This window comes from Neopsephotus bourkii, unplaced genomic scaffold (genome assembly GCF_033783945.1).
Source record: "Neopsephotus bourkii isolate Nb327-2 ecotype Australia unplaced genomic scaffold, CSIRO-AGI_Nbou_v1 NB_659, whole genome shotgun sequence".
Classification (NCBI taxonomy): domain Eukaryota; kingdom Metazoa; phylum Chordata; class Aves; order Psittaciformes; family Psittacidae; genus Neopsephotus; species Neopsephotus bourkii.
The window spans coordinates 9,822,773-9,836,994 of NW_026901158.1; the positions used below are offsets into that span (position 1 = coordinate 9,822,773).

The following is a 14,222-nucleotide window of genomic DNA, read 5'->3' on the forward strand; positions in this document are numbered from 1 at the left end:
TTTCACCAGAGCTGTTCAGCCTTGAATGCACTGCAGTGGTGATGGGTGTCCCCACCTCCATGAGACCATGGGATGCTCTTCCAGGCTGGCTCTCCCAGAGCTCTCAGGCTCCCCAGGCATGATAACATTCACAGTATTAAATCACAGGTTCCACATGCTGTCTGTATTCAGCAGCTCGTGATTGATTCAAGTTATTACTGAGGTTGCAAGGAATCTTGACTGCCATGGACAGTGAACACGGATAAGGCTTCCCAGAGCTGCAACATGAATACTTGCATGTTCCCGTCCATCTTTACAGCAGTTCACTAGGGTAAACCATCACAGAACAGTCAATAACTGAGTGGAAACCCACTTCTTACTTAATGGAAGTTCCTTCATTTCCCAGTGCATTTTCTGATTACTGATGAATTTGTATTTTGCAGCACTGAAAAACTATTTATATCTACTATTTGCACAGAAAGTCTCCAGCCATCACTGTGGGTCTGGAATCAGAACTGAATACTGGGAGTGACAACTGGATCTCAGTGTTGGGGGGTGAGGTGGCATAAAAATACCCCACTGGAGAGGAAGGAAGAAAACACTGTTATGCAGCAGCCACTAAAAAATGGGACATTTGAGGCCTGAATAAGCATAACAGAAGTATACACAAAACCTTCCCCAAGAACCAAATAATTCACCTCATGCAGTTATAACTTCCAGTTGTGTCTAATAACAGGCAAATAGTTGGAATTCTTCTGCCATTTAGCCCTTGCTGTCCTTGCCCTTTTGGTGTGCATACCCTCACCAGATGCCTCTGCAGCAAAAGCCTACTTTGCCCCTTCCCTGAGCACACGGCTCATCCAACCAGTTGTGCCAGAGCAACCAGTCCCATGTATGTCTCCAGTGCACTGTACATAGGAAGATTAGTATTAGCAAAGACAAGGGGCTCAAGTACTCCTTAGGATTCATTTGAGCAGGGAGGGTGCAGAGCAGCTTCTGCCTACCCTATAAATCACCTCTGCCTTTTTTCCCTTCTCTCATGAATGGCTGCAAGCCTTTCACAGACCAGAAGAGCTGTTACTGAGGATTATAAAATAAGTGGAAAATGGGATGCAGCAGGGAATATCTTGTTGAAACAGAGGCTGATAGAGAGGTTGGTAGGAAAGAATCCACTAATTGAAATCCTTTCTGGGTTGGCTGTCCCAGCGTATCACCATAAGGAGAGTTAAGCAAGGCTCCCCCACACCAACTCCTAGGGGAAACCAAGCAAATGCCAAACCAAAGGCTCAGCAAGGGCATGCAGCTGGTGTGCAATAACTGATAGAGACCTATCCTAATTGAGATCAGGAAACCACTGTGCCCCCAAATCAGTGTGTAGAAATGTGGGGAAGAAGCCCCTAAACGCAAGTTCAAAGTGAGTGCTCTGTGTTCATAAATCACTGCACTGCCTGGCTGCCCAGTATTGAGACATGCTACACCCATCACCAACTATGGGAAAGACTGGCTTTCCTCTGCCCAGCAGGAAGGGTCTGTGAGCACCAGTCAAGACCAGTGAAACCCACAGCCTGACCTCCTTACAGCCAGGAGTTTCCACTGAAGCTGCAGAGAATGAAACCTTGTTTAGCAACACAGCACATGAAACACAAGGGTGAGTGTGCTTCCCCACGTTTCCCCTGCTTGGTGAGCTCATCTGAACTGGTTTTGTAGTAAGGATGAGGGAAACGTGCAGCAGGGCTCTCAGCACTGAGGAGCTCAGGCACTCAGAGGTGCTGTATGTTCACAAAACCTACAATCAGCAAAAGGAAACCAAGAAACATCTTTTGAAAACACTGCTGCCTTAGCTTGGGCAAATGTCCCCACTGCAGACACTAAGACTGGTTATGGACTGAAGTCTGCTTCGGAAATACAAATGTTCATCCAAAAAATCCCCGAAAACTCAGTTATTCCCACATAGTGAAGAGTTATAAATAGCACAGCCAACAAAAGGTAAAGCCAGAACATCTTATCTTGTTGCTTTGGGTGATAACCCACCCTTGCAGGTTGACATTACTCCTTTCTCAGCAAGGCAAGTCTCCAAACCACATGGAAGCTCCCCTTCAGCACCTTCAATAGTGCCAACCCTCGAGCAAGCTCTTACTTCAGAATGGTTTGGGTTGGAAGGGACCTTAAAGATCATTTACTTCCAACTCCCTGCCACAGGCAGGGACCCCTTCCACTGGAGCAGCTTGCTCCAAGCCCCTGTGTCCAACCTGGCCTTGAACACTGCCAGGGATGGAGCAGCCACAGCTTCTCTGGGCACCCTGTGCCAGTGCCTCAGCACCCTCATAGTAAAGAATTTCTTCCTAATATAGAATCTAAATCTTTACTTTTTCAGTTTAAAGACATTCCTCCTTGTCCTATCCCTACATGCCCCTGTCAGAAGTTCCTCTTTCAGCTTTCTTGTAGGCCCCTTTAGGTACCAGAAGGCTGAAAGGTCCCCCTGGCATCTTCTGCAGGCTGAACCCGAACTCTCTCAGCCTGTCTCCATAGGAGAGGTGCTCCAGCCCTCTGAGCATCTTTGTGGCCTCCTCTGGACTCACTCCCACAGCTCAACATCCTTCTTGTGTTGGGGGCCACAAAGCTGGATGCAGTACTGCAGGTGGGGTCTCACAAGAGCAGAGTAGAGGGGAAGAATCACCTCCCTTGACCTGCTGGTCATTCTGCTCTTCATGCAGCCCATGATAAGGTTGGCTTTCTGGGCTGCAAGCTCACACTGCTGGGTCATGTTGAGCTTAGGTATCCCCAATCATGCTTTTCATTCTTAAATAGTCTAGTAAAAACAAAGGATCACCGTATCTTAGCAAAACACAGACCCTGCAAAGCTCCAGAGATCTTCACTTCATACTGGTTATAGTCAGATCTGTCAGAGTTTAACTCCCAGATCCCCCGTGCCAACGGTCTGCCCTTCTTGTAGCTTTAGGAGTTGTATAGCAACGTCCTTAAGTCAGCACAGAGCAGAGGAATGCAATGACCGGGCTTGCTTCTTGCTTTAGGTACTCGCAGCTTTTGCAGCTTTCCCCATCCTCCCTGCGCAGCTCTAACCTCCTGGTGGCAGCAAAGCCCCAGGACACCACCAGCAGCTAGGATTACACAGAGCATTTTGCATTCAGAGCTGCTCCCCATAAACCCAGTGTGCTGAAAATCCTTGTTTTCTCATCGCCAGTGATCCTGGGCTTGCAAGACTCACAGGGGACATTTCCCCGGGCTCGAGGGAGAAGAAAGAATTGCTGATGGTGTAAGCGATCAGCCCTCTGCAATCCTCTCTGGGTCATGGGATGAGGGAAAACAAATAAGGACATATTGATCACTGGGCCAGTTTCAGAATCTGCCCTCAGGGGCCTGACCTACTTTGGACTAAGCTTGTTTACTGGTAGGTTCTCCCCCTGCTCCCTGCATCCACAAGGACACTGCTGCTTTCCTCAGATGGAAGCAGGGGGATATCTCCAGGTATCCCTCAGGCTGGATGGAACCACAGCTGGTAACACCTAACTGGATGCATCAGGATGAGCAGATATATGACATCTGCCTAAACATGCGTTCTCAGCCCAACCCAGCCCTGGCCACCCAGCTAAAAGAGCATCAGAAAGAGCAGAGCAAAGCCATTCTTAACACTGGTTTTGGCAGGAAAGATCTAGCAACTATGACAATGTGGTAATCCATAAGGCCATTGCTTTTTGGAGTGACAGCTCAAGTGAAACAGCTGAGGACAGCAGCTTTTGCCTCCACAGAGTTAAAACAAGGTATTGCAGCCTTTTTCGGGCACAGAGCACAGGATATAAGGCACTGGGCAGAAGGCTTCTCATGCTAGGGGCTGGCTCTTCTTCCTCTCCACCCATTCCACAGGGCAGACATGAGTCCATGTCTCTGAACTAGCTTGCAACAATAAGGAGGACGGAAATGTTAATTCTGCCCTCTTCTAAAATTCATATACTTTACAGGCTCTGTGTGTGAGGGTAACATGGGGGTCAAACTGGGGCAGTCTGGACCTAACACAAGTGAGCAGAGCACAAGGCATAGAGCAAAGCAAAACCAAAATCCTCATCACTGTTACATTGAACAGGGACTGGAGAAAAACAGGAGGGAAAAGGAAAAATTAGGGGGGTTCTGCCCACCTAACCTTGCCTGGATACACAGTGTTTTAACTCTGTATCAGTCATGGATCATGTATAAATTGAAACCTCTGTTTGAAGGACTGCAAAGTGATGCTAGGATGACAGACAAGCCAGTGGTCTCAGCTGACCTTGCGCTTTTTGGCTCTCAGTGCCTTGGTTTCCCCATCTACACACTAAGCTATGCTCTTTGTAAAGAGTCATTCGTAGCAGGCAGGATGGGGGAACTGCCTGCACTTAGCTAAACTTATGATTTTGCTGGTTCATTTCCTTTAGAAATAAAATATGGGAGGGAAAAGCATCCAAAATTTGCAGAGGACAGAGGCGAGGCAGGCTGGGCAGCAGGACAAGTACTTTCCCATCAGACTTGTGAGAAGTGGCTTACTTTGGGGAAATACCTTGAGACCCAGCTAAAGTCCCAGAGCTGAGAGCAGGCAGTGGGCAAGCGCAGAGCTGGAGCTTACACTGGGGTTTTTTGTTAGATATAAAAGGCTTCGGTGGATCAATGCTAACCACAGTGCTTGGAATGTGGATGAGAGGAGCTGTGCAGAGAGCAGAGCCTGCCATGGGACGGGCAGCCCAAATCCTCCTGGCACTGCTCAGTCTAATAGCAACTATTTGTGATGCTCAGGACACCTGCCCAGGTGAGTGAGGCACAAACCCTACTGCAATCCCACTGAGATAGCCTGCTTCGACTTCCCCATAATACAAGGAGATTGGGTAAGGGTGGAGGGATGTGATTATTTTCCTTCTGTGCTTTTCTTAATTCAGCTGTAAGTGGGAGGAGGGTAAGGGAGGGGGCTGACATCTCAGAAGCCACTTTACAAAGCTGCTAGTTCCAACCAAAGATGTGGCATCCTCCTCAACTTACCAGTGCCATCTCCAGGAACAGGCTATCCCAGTTGAGGTTTTTCCATCCTGGTGAAGGGGATTTTGTTCATGGCACCTTGGCCCAGTTACTAAAGGATGCAGTGCAATACAGAGGATTGGTCAAGTGCTTGCTGGGTGCCAGGAACCCTGGCAGCTTGCGGATGCTGCACAAAGCTTTTTGCCTATATTCCTTGGGAAGGCAATAAGGGTGATTTCCAACTGACCTGCTGTCAGGAAATTTAGTAGAACCTTTACTGTCCACAGATCCATCAGTGTCACTTACTCTGCTGTCCATACTCCCTCAGGGCACCTCTCAGGGTTATCTTATTAAGCTACAGTGTATTTGTCATGCATGTAATGTCATATATAACAGCCTCCTCTCCTACTGAACTCCCCTGAAGCCAGAGGTTCATTGTGTAGATCCTCTAATATGTGAGCTCTCAATGCCATCAGCTGATCCACACACCTCCAAACTCCCACCCTCATTTCTTTTGCTTGCACTGTTTCTCAACTCCAGAGGGTTCAGTTTCCTCTCCAAAACATTTCAGAGCCCTAATAATCTCCACAAAGACTGTCTTAATTTCCTCAGAGGTGAGAATAGTGGGACTCGGTGATGCTGACCAGCTTGCCATTCTCCAAGGATGCCCAGGGAACCCAGGTGCCTCTGGTCCAAAAGGAGAACCAGGTCTCCCAGGAACAAAAGGTGAGACCCCAAAAGCCAGCAGTGAACACTCTGAGATGAAGTAGCTTCGTTACTTTGGGTAGGGGAAGCTAATGCTGGAGCAGTGGCTGTCCTGGCACCGGCTTCTGCAACTGGAGTTCCAAGAGTGGAAACACTATGTCTAGAGATGCACTGGTACGCATGGAGTCCCCTTTTTCCCCTCAGTCCTGTCACAAGTCTGAACTGGTCCTGGGGTGTGAAGTGCTGTAACTCAACTCATTTGTTTCTTCTACAGTGAAAACATCTTTATTGAGTCTTTATTGAACTGGTGGTTGGGAGGGAAGCTGTGACACTCCTGCATGTTTAGAGGAACAGCAGGGGAGCTGTGCAGGCACCCCATACCCAAGGAAGCAAGGGAGATGGGAGTCCTTAGGGGTTTCATAGCCAACTCATGGAGAAGGTGAATCACATTAGCACAGGGAAGAGATCCACGGCAGCAAAATCCATGGTCTGGCTCCAGGATGCACAAGGGTTGTAGGAATCCTACGTGAACCGCGAATTAGGATTTGCAGTGGCAGTACCAGTGTAGTGTAGCTTCAGCAGAAGAAAAGGAGTAAGATACGTTGCAGGATTGAATCTAATTAACAAAACTGAGCTTCCTTGTTCCTGGGAAAGACAAGGCCCAGATGCCTGGGCTTCTGTATCCCCTCCCCTCTGGTCAGTTTGCTATGTGCATGTACAAACTGAGTCTTTCCTTGCAGGAGAAAAGGGAGCCCAGGGACTCCCTGGGAAAGCGGGACCACCTGGTGTAAAAGGTAATGTGCAATGTATTCAGGTCTAATCCGTAGATCTACCCAAGGTCAGAACATACTGGGACACAGAGTCTATAGGGATGAACTGTAGTGCTGGTCATAGTCCAAGAGCCCTGAAGTAGTGTTAAGTAAAGCAGAATTTGGGGGTATGGATCTTGCATGGGGTGAGTAGTAGGAAGAGTTTCCTTGAGTGGGGCCATATTGCAGAGGAAGACATTACTCTTCTTATCAAAGTTCCCCACTGACCCTGACCACCCTAAAACCAGACCTCTCCTCATTCCCACCCTACCTGCCTCTACACAGCAAACCTGCCCAAAAGCCTCCCCTCTTTGAAGAGCTTTGCCATGCTTCCTCCAGGATGCCTGATGAAGGGACACAATCCCAAGTGTTTCCAGCAGACTCCAGGCCTGGTCTTGGTGTGCAATGCATTTGTCACTCACTTGACCAGGAGGATGGGATCAAAGCTCTAGGAAACAGCTGGCACAGGGTTAAGCAAGGATGGAATGGGGGTTCTTTGCAATAATATGAGCCTCTGAAAAGAGGACAATGTGTGCTGAGAAATCAGCTTCCACTCCATCCAGGCTGTACTCGAGGTCTTCAGCAGGATCTGTGCTGCAGACATTGGAAAATTGTCTCTTCTATAGGAACCAGTTCCTAGAAGAAGGTGGCACCCAGGAACTGAGCACAGATGCTCTGACTAGCTGGGAAAACAGCCCTTTTTGCATGCTGACTATGTAGCTATTTCCTGGCCACAAGCACTAAAGGCTTCAGCTGAAACTCCAGCAGGAGATGAATGAACCCACTGGAAAAGCAGCTATTGCCCCAGGTTTCACAGGTGCCCGACTGAAAATGGGACGTTCCCACACAAAGTCACTGAGATGCAGCTGAGAATCCCCGATACACTCCAGGAGACGGAGAAGCATTTCCCTCTCCCTCTGTGCTGCTCCTCCTGAGCTCTTCTGAAAGATGCTGATGGTCAAGAGAGCAGACAGGATGGGTGGCAGCACCAGCTGAGCACTGGTGCACAGGAGAGCACCATGGCTTCGCACCACTTGAGAGCCCTCACCTGTACATTTGGGACATACATAGGGGGTGGAGCAGATACTTGGGGGGTCACAGTAATCCACTTGCTTTGAACTATCTGTGATGAACATTTTCATCCTGTGTCTTGCAGGTTCAGCTGGAGAGCCTGGCTTCCCAGGTAAATTATGCTGTGCTGAATTTATTATGTGAGCTGGTTTAGTTAAAACACTACTGTGTGATGTTCAGGAACAACACACCAGGTGGAGACACTACGGGGAAATAAAGCCCCCCACCTGGGGAGCTCTTTGGTGGCAGTTGTGCCTCAATGTAGGCTCAGCCCTGGACCAGATGGTGTAAGCAGCAACTCTCCCAAACCAGCTCTTCAGCAACAGGGGCTGGCTGCCCTCAGTTCCCCATGCTGCTGAACAGCACCATCACCTGCAGAAACCACAGGGCTTCCTATACTCCAGCCTGAGGGACCAGCCACATTTGCACAGACCTCTGACCTTCCTGTGCTATGGCAAAAGGCAGAGGCTCAGAGGAAACTCAGTGGCTGTCAGTGCCAGGGGAACGTGTCTTTCTACCAGCACTAGCAAAAGGGTAGAGAGGAAACAAGTTTTTTTCCTAATGCCACCATCCCACATGCGAGGGTCACTGGCACTCGTCACTGAGCACTGGCTGCACTGAGGCTGCCCTACAAGTTTGGCTTGTAATAGCTGTGGACCAAGCACTGCTGATCTGGTGGCCTGTTCAGCACAGCTGTCTCAGCTGCTCCCAAGCCATTGACTCTGCCATCAGCAAACATTCCTATCTTGGGGCTTTGACCCTGCCTTCCCACATGTGTGTTTCCTCCTTCCACACCCATCTGCTCCTGTTGCAGCCCAATGGGACTCACTGGCATGACGTGTTGATACCCAGCTCCATGGGCTGGCCAGCAGCAGGCAGAGCAAGTAGGTCCAACAGAGACACATCTTGTGTCAGTCTTGCCATTTGGACCTCCCAGCCCCAGATCAGATGTCAGGACAAAATACATCATGCTGAGTCCAACAGTTCAAGAGACAAGGCTGCTGCTCCCTGTGGGTCTATAATGTGTTGCAGCCTCCTGGTGTCCACCCTGTGTGCCTGTTGGATGACCTGGAGCATTGCTCCCAGTGACTGAGGGGACTGGGTATCACTGCTGTAATAATAGGAATCTGTGACTTAGGTTCCCACTTGCCATTATCCCTCTGTGCTCTCCTGGGTCTGTGCCAATGGGCTGGTGGGTCTCCTCTGGTGGGCACAGAAGCAGCTGGGGCAGAACTTTTATTGGGTTACTCATCCTGCCTGGTTTCTCTGTGCCTCTTGTGTGCACAGATGAGCTAAACCCTTCTCATAACATCACAGCTCACATTGAAAAGTAAATGATGTCACATGCTGGAGGAGGGGAGAGCAGGATGTGGAAGGTGAACAGCAGCTGACTGGTGTTGTGTGTCCAACAGGAATGAAAGGAGAACCTGGATTTCCAGAAACCTGGGGTAAGTTTCATTCTAAGGTACTTCATGACACTGGGCTTTCCAGAGCAGATAGTGGTGGAATCCCTGCACCAGGAGTCAGGATAGTGCAGTGATAGGGACACTGAAGGACAGAGTAAGGAAATATCACTGCTAATCCATTTGCTTCTGACAGCCATATGCAGCTTCTGTGTGTCTACTCTAAACCAGCCAGGGCAGAAAAGTCCTGTCCTCTGAGCACTACCTGAGTCACCTGCCTTCTATGTGTCTTAGACATCTGTCAGGTTTTGAGAGCCTCTGTATCCTGGTTTCCAAGATGAAACCACTAGAAACAGCTCTACAGACATGCTGCCACTTCAAAGGTAGTTGTATCACCATGCTTGGAGTGGCAGGTACAGCAGATGCAGCGTTCACATGTGTGATAGTGCTCAGATTAACTTACCCATTGGGAAAAGAAAGAAAGAAAACAAACAAGCTTCAGTTGACCCATCTGTCTCCATGAGCTAAAGCCAAAGCAGAACTACAACACACTTTGGCTATACTTGGATGCCATAGGGCCACTGTCACGTGCAGCGACACACTTGGGCACATCAGAGCTGTTGTAACACCAGATGCCAGTGAACTGGCCCCTTCCTGCCCCAAACTCTCTATGTTTACTGGGCATGTAAAAACATTTCACTACTAAGGACCAGGCCAAGTCCAGCACCATCCCTCCCTTAGGAAGGACACCCATGCTCACAAAACGGCCTGGTAGAGCTCTGCATTCACTCGTCAAACAGCACACTCAGACCCCCACTCCACCAGCACCACCGTCTCAGGTCATCTCCAAAGGCTTACCCCTGTGAAAGCCACAGAGGCAACTGGAAGCTCGGATGTTCTAAAAGGCCCATTCCAGTCAATCCTTTCACAGCTGTGAATGTGAGTTTCTATCATCAGGTGTGGTTTTTGGGAGGAAGCATAAATGTATACATAATATATATGAATATGGTCAAAAGTGACATCTGTCCAACCTGAACAGTTTTCTGTTTCAGGTAGGTGTTTTTCTGTGTCACCCCTCCTTTGCTGCTACCCAAATATTCCCTGTACACCCCCACACACACATTCCTGAGCCTGAGCAAATACTTGGAACATGAGTTTGCCATCCTGCTCAGAGCAGCTCCATCACTCACACCTCCAAAAGAGTCACTGCAGATGAGAGGAGTCTGAGCAGCTTAGGCCATCTCTTAGAATGTGCCCATCTCTGCTATGACATATGGACTCAGAAGCTGCAATGGGGTTTGGCTCCCAGTACTCATGTTCCAGAGTCCTGCAGTGCAAAGAGCCAGCTGGGAGGCTGAAGGGCTCAAAGCCTCAGGCTTAGGGCATGAGGTTGATGTGCTCCCTGGATGCAGTGAGCACGTTGTAATTCTTTCACTCGATCTCTTTCCCTGATTTGAACAGAAGCCAGGAACTGCCTAGAGCTGTTGGGCAGAGGCAAGTTCCTGAGTGGCTGGTACACCATCTATCCCCAAGGCTGCAATGCCACCACTGTCTTCTGCGACATGGACACCGATGGCGGAGGGTGGATTGTGAGTAGATGAGGAGAGGGAGGATTCTAAGTTCCTACAAAGGTTTTTATTAAGGCTGCAAAGGATGGCACAGAAATAGAAACAAAAAGGGAGAAAAGCACACACTGAGGGGACAGCCAAGGCTCATGTCGGCAAGCCTGGGTGAGTATGGAGGGGGATTCTCCTGGGAGATATCTCTGGGAACAGGCTGAGTACAACAGACCCATGCCCTGCTTAAATCAGAAAACCATTTCCTCCTCATTTCAAAGGGCAGATGGAGGAGGTCTGTGAATGACAGACTCCTCTGGAGTTTGGTCCGCAGACACCTGCGAGAGTGTCCTGACACAGGTGGAGCATTTGCTGGGCCATCTGGGCGCTCAGGATGCTTTTGGGTGTGGGTGGCAGGCCGGTGGTTCTCCTCTCCTGCAGGTTTTCCAGAGGCGGTGGGATGGGTCAGTGAACTTCTTGCGAGATTGGGATTCATACAAACGAGGCTTTGGCAACCAGCTGACGGAGTTCTGGCTGGGGAATGACAACATCCACTTCCTCACCTCATTGGGTAAGGTCTGTCTCTGTCCTGGACTGGGGCCCTCACAGTTCAACCCCCTGGAGCACACTCGGTCATTAAAGGACTCTGAACGTCCTGCATCTGAAGTCCCAACCGTTAATCCTAAACAGCATACAGGCCCTTGCAGCCCATAGCACACAGGAAATTGCATTGTGAAAAAAAGCAAAACTAGAAGCCAGGGAAGAGAACAAGCTGGTTGCATGACCTATCCCAGAGACAGGCCAAAACATCTTCCCATCTTCCTCCTAGGACTGGTTGTGATGGCAGTGATCTTGTTCACACACAGCCTTGGAGTCACAGCTGTGTACAGGAGCTCTGTGTGTGTAGCTCTCTTTGCCCATGACCACCCAACATCAGAACGGAAAAGGTGCTTCATAAGAAATCCATCAATGCTTCTGCAGGAATTCCAAATAAATCATGATCTTGAGAGACAGTAGTAGAAGCTCCAGTTAAGTTCGTAGAATCACAGAATCAGCTGGGTTGGAAAGGACCGTTAAGATCACCAAGTCCAACTATTCCACAGCACTGCCAAGGCCACTACTAACCCACATCACTGAGGGCCTTGTCTACACGGTGTGTGGACACTTCCAAGGACAGTGACTCCACCACTGCCCTGGACAGCCTGTTCCAATGCCTGAGCACCCTTTCAGGGAAGAAGTTTTCCCTAATATCCACTCTAAACCTCCCCTGGCACAGCTTGAGGCCATTTCCTCTTGTCCTATCACTTTTTACTGGGAGCAGAGACCAGCCACCTCCTGGCTCCATCCTCCTGTCAGGTACTTGTAGAGAGATACAACTTGCTTGTTAGCTCAGAGCTTCTTAAACCCTTCACCCTGAAACCCAGGTGTGTGGTCACCAATCAGCCTTGCACCACTGCTGTCCATCTTCTCTTCTAGGACTCTCTGAACTGCGCATTGACCTGAGAGACTTTGAAAACAACTACTATTTTGCCAAATACTCTTCATTCAGAGTTTTGGGAGAGTCTGAGAAATATAAACTGGTTCTAGGAGACTTCCTTGGTGGAAACGCTGGTAAGTCAGCAGCAGCGCACTGGGAAACGCTATTTTCTAGATCATTTCAGAAGTGTTCAGCATTTATGGTGGAGAGCTGTATTATATAAACTCCTTGTACCATATACATTTTGGGTTGATCTTTAAAATTGGCCACGGTACCTCAGGTGCTGAGTGACCTTTGTGTGAGGGAAGGACAGGGACCCCCCTCACCCACAGGAGTGGGACCCACAGGCCCAGCCGCATGGTTTAGCAGCAAATGTGGAGCCTGATCCTGAGCAGCACCTCATCCAACGTAACCTTCCCAACAGCTCTGCCAACAGCGGGGCCAAGTTCTCCTTACAGTTATATTGACAGGAAATATTTGCACACAAGGTTTGCATTTCCAGGGCTGGGGTGCTGTTAGCATCCCAGTGCATCAGCACTGCATCCTCTTCATGCCTGATGGTCTGCATTGCTTTAAAAACCAAACAAATCCTTGCCAAAATTCAATACCCCTCATTCAGAAATGAGTGAAACCAACACATGAGGTAGCAGTGTCCTGGGTCTATATGGCTTTGTACACTGCAACTCCATCTGATAGTCCAGACCTCAGTATGTCTGCAGAGAATCTGAACAGAAGTGAGCTGAGCACAAGAGAAGTGATTCCTGGGTAACCGTGAGGAGAACCTGGTCCTGATTCAGAAGCATAGATATGTTCTCTGTGCTTTAGCAGACCTGGAAGAGCTCAGGATGGTCTGTTTCCCCAGGACCAAGAAGGAAACCTGGGCAACCAAGAGAACAGCAGGGTTTATAAAATCAGCCTTACATCCAGCAAGGCCCACTGATGCCCTGCAGTGGTACTCAGACGTGTCAGGTTTTGTACTCTCTATTGAAGTAACTGAATGTGTGCTCTCTGCAGGAGACTCCTTATCATACCACAAGGACATGCCATTTTCAACCACAGATGAGGACAATGACATGAGCTCCTTTAACTGTGCGACAGAATACAAGGGAGCATGGTGGTACAACGACTGCCATTACTCTAACCTGAATGGGATGTACTGGTTGGGTGTTCACGGGAGCTATGCTGATGGCATTAACTGGAAGACAGGCAAAGAATACCACTACTCCCATAAGCGAACAGAAATGAAATTCAGGCCAGTTTAATATGGCAAGAGAATGTCTGACTACCACCATCAGGTGCCATTTAACAGCCTAGAGTAGGCACAAAACAATGTTCTTTGAGGGCAAAATTGGACCAGGATTGATATTACAGGTTGTGTCTCCAGACTAGAGCAGACTTTTAGAGACCACAAGAGACTGGTGCTGGTTTGAGCTCCTGTAAGCATAAAACTCTCACCCTGGACTATCTCCAGCAGCCCCACAAATGCTGACTGAGCCTGAGCATCTTTTTCTGAAGAGTGCATTGCCTTGATTTAAAGTGATGGTGAGGCTATATGTCTCAGTAAAGCTTTCAGATATTATCACTTGAAACGGTGATTACTGCTAATTTTCAGTCTTTCCACATATATGAAGCTTCCAGTGCTCTTGCAGCCTGTTTTTCTGTTGGACCCAAGAGCCATATGAAAGGCACTGAATACCCAACAGCCCCCTGCTCTCTCCCTGCAGACTGTGACAGAGCTATGACGTAAACCAGCATGGAAAGAACAGGGCTGTCAGCACTGACACCTGCCTCCTTCTCTCCCTACTGCCTCACAAATCTGTGCTTCAGGACCTCAGCACTGGAACCACAGGAGTGTTGCCCAGCACTTCCCACCATGACACAGCTGCAGCCAATCCTCCAGGGCACATTTCTAGATCTCATTCTTTAGCCACTGTGGACCAAGAATTGGATACAGAACGGTCTGTCCAGCAATATTTTTGGTACCAGGACACTACAGTAGTCCCAAGTCAAGCCTTGCACAAGTGAACATAATGTAAATTGCCAGGAGGTGCCAGTATCTTCCATTTCATCTTGTTTCCAGTGGCATTTGAAGATGGGCTATCCGCTGGCAGATGGAGGCAGTACACAGTTACTGTGATGTTGTACTTGACTGTTAGCAGAACTGGTTAAAGGGGCTCTTCTTCCTGGACTCCCCCATAGGGGAGGAGAGCTTGGTGCTATCTCCTTA

The 14,222-nt window shown here is 48.9% G+C and overlaps 1 protein-coding gene across 1 annotated transcript; it reads left to right on the top strand.

Annotated features, from left to right (window-relative positions):
• Positions 1–4,255: 4,255 nt before the first annotated feature.
• On the top strand, positions 4,256–13,687 carry LOC133212014 (ficolin-1-like). The gene is given in 10 exon segments (XM_061353004.1): positions 4,256–4,771; positions 5,568–5,581; positions 5,583–5,700; positions 6,420–6,473; positions 7,645–7,678; positions 8,970–9,007; positions 10,424–10,551; positions 10,936–11,089; positions 11,995–12,129; positions 13,010–13,687. Coding segments are annotated over 10 exon segments (1,062 nt in total). The 5' UTR covers positions 4,256–4,632; the 3' UTR covers positions 13,258–13,687.
• Positions 13,688–14,222: the final 535 nt, after the last annotated feature.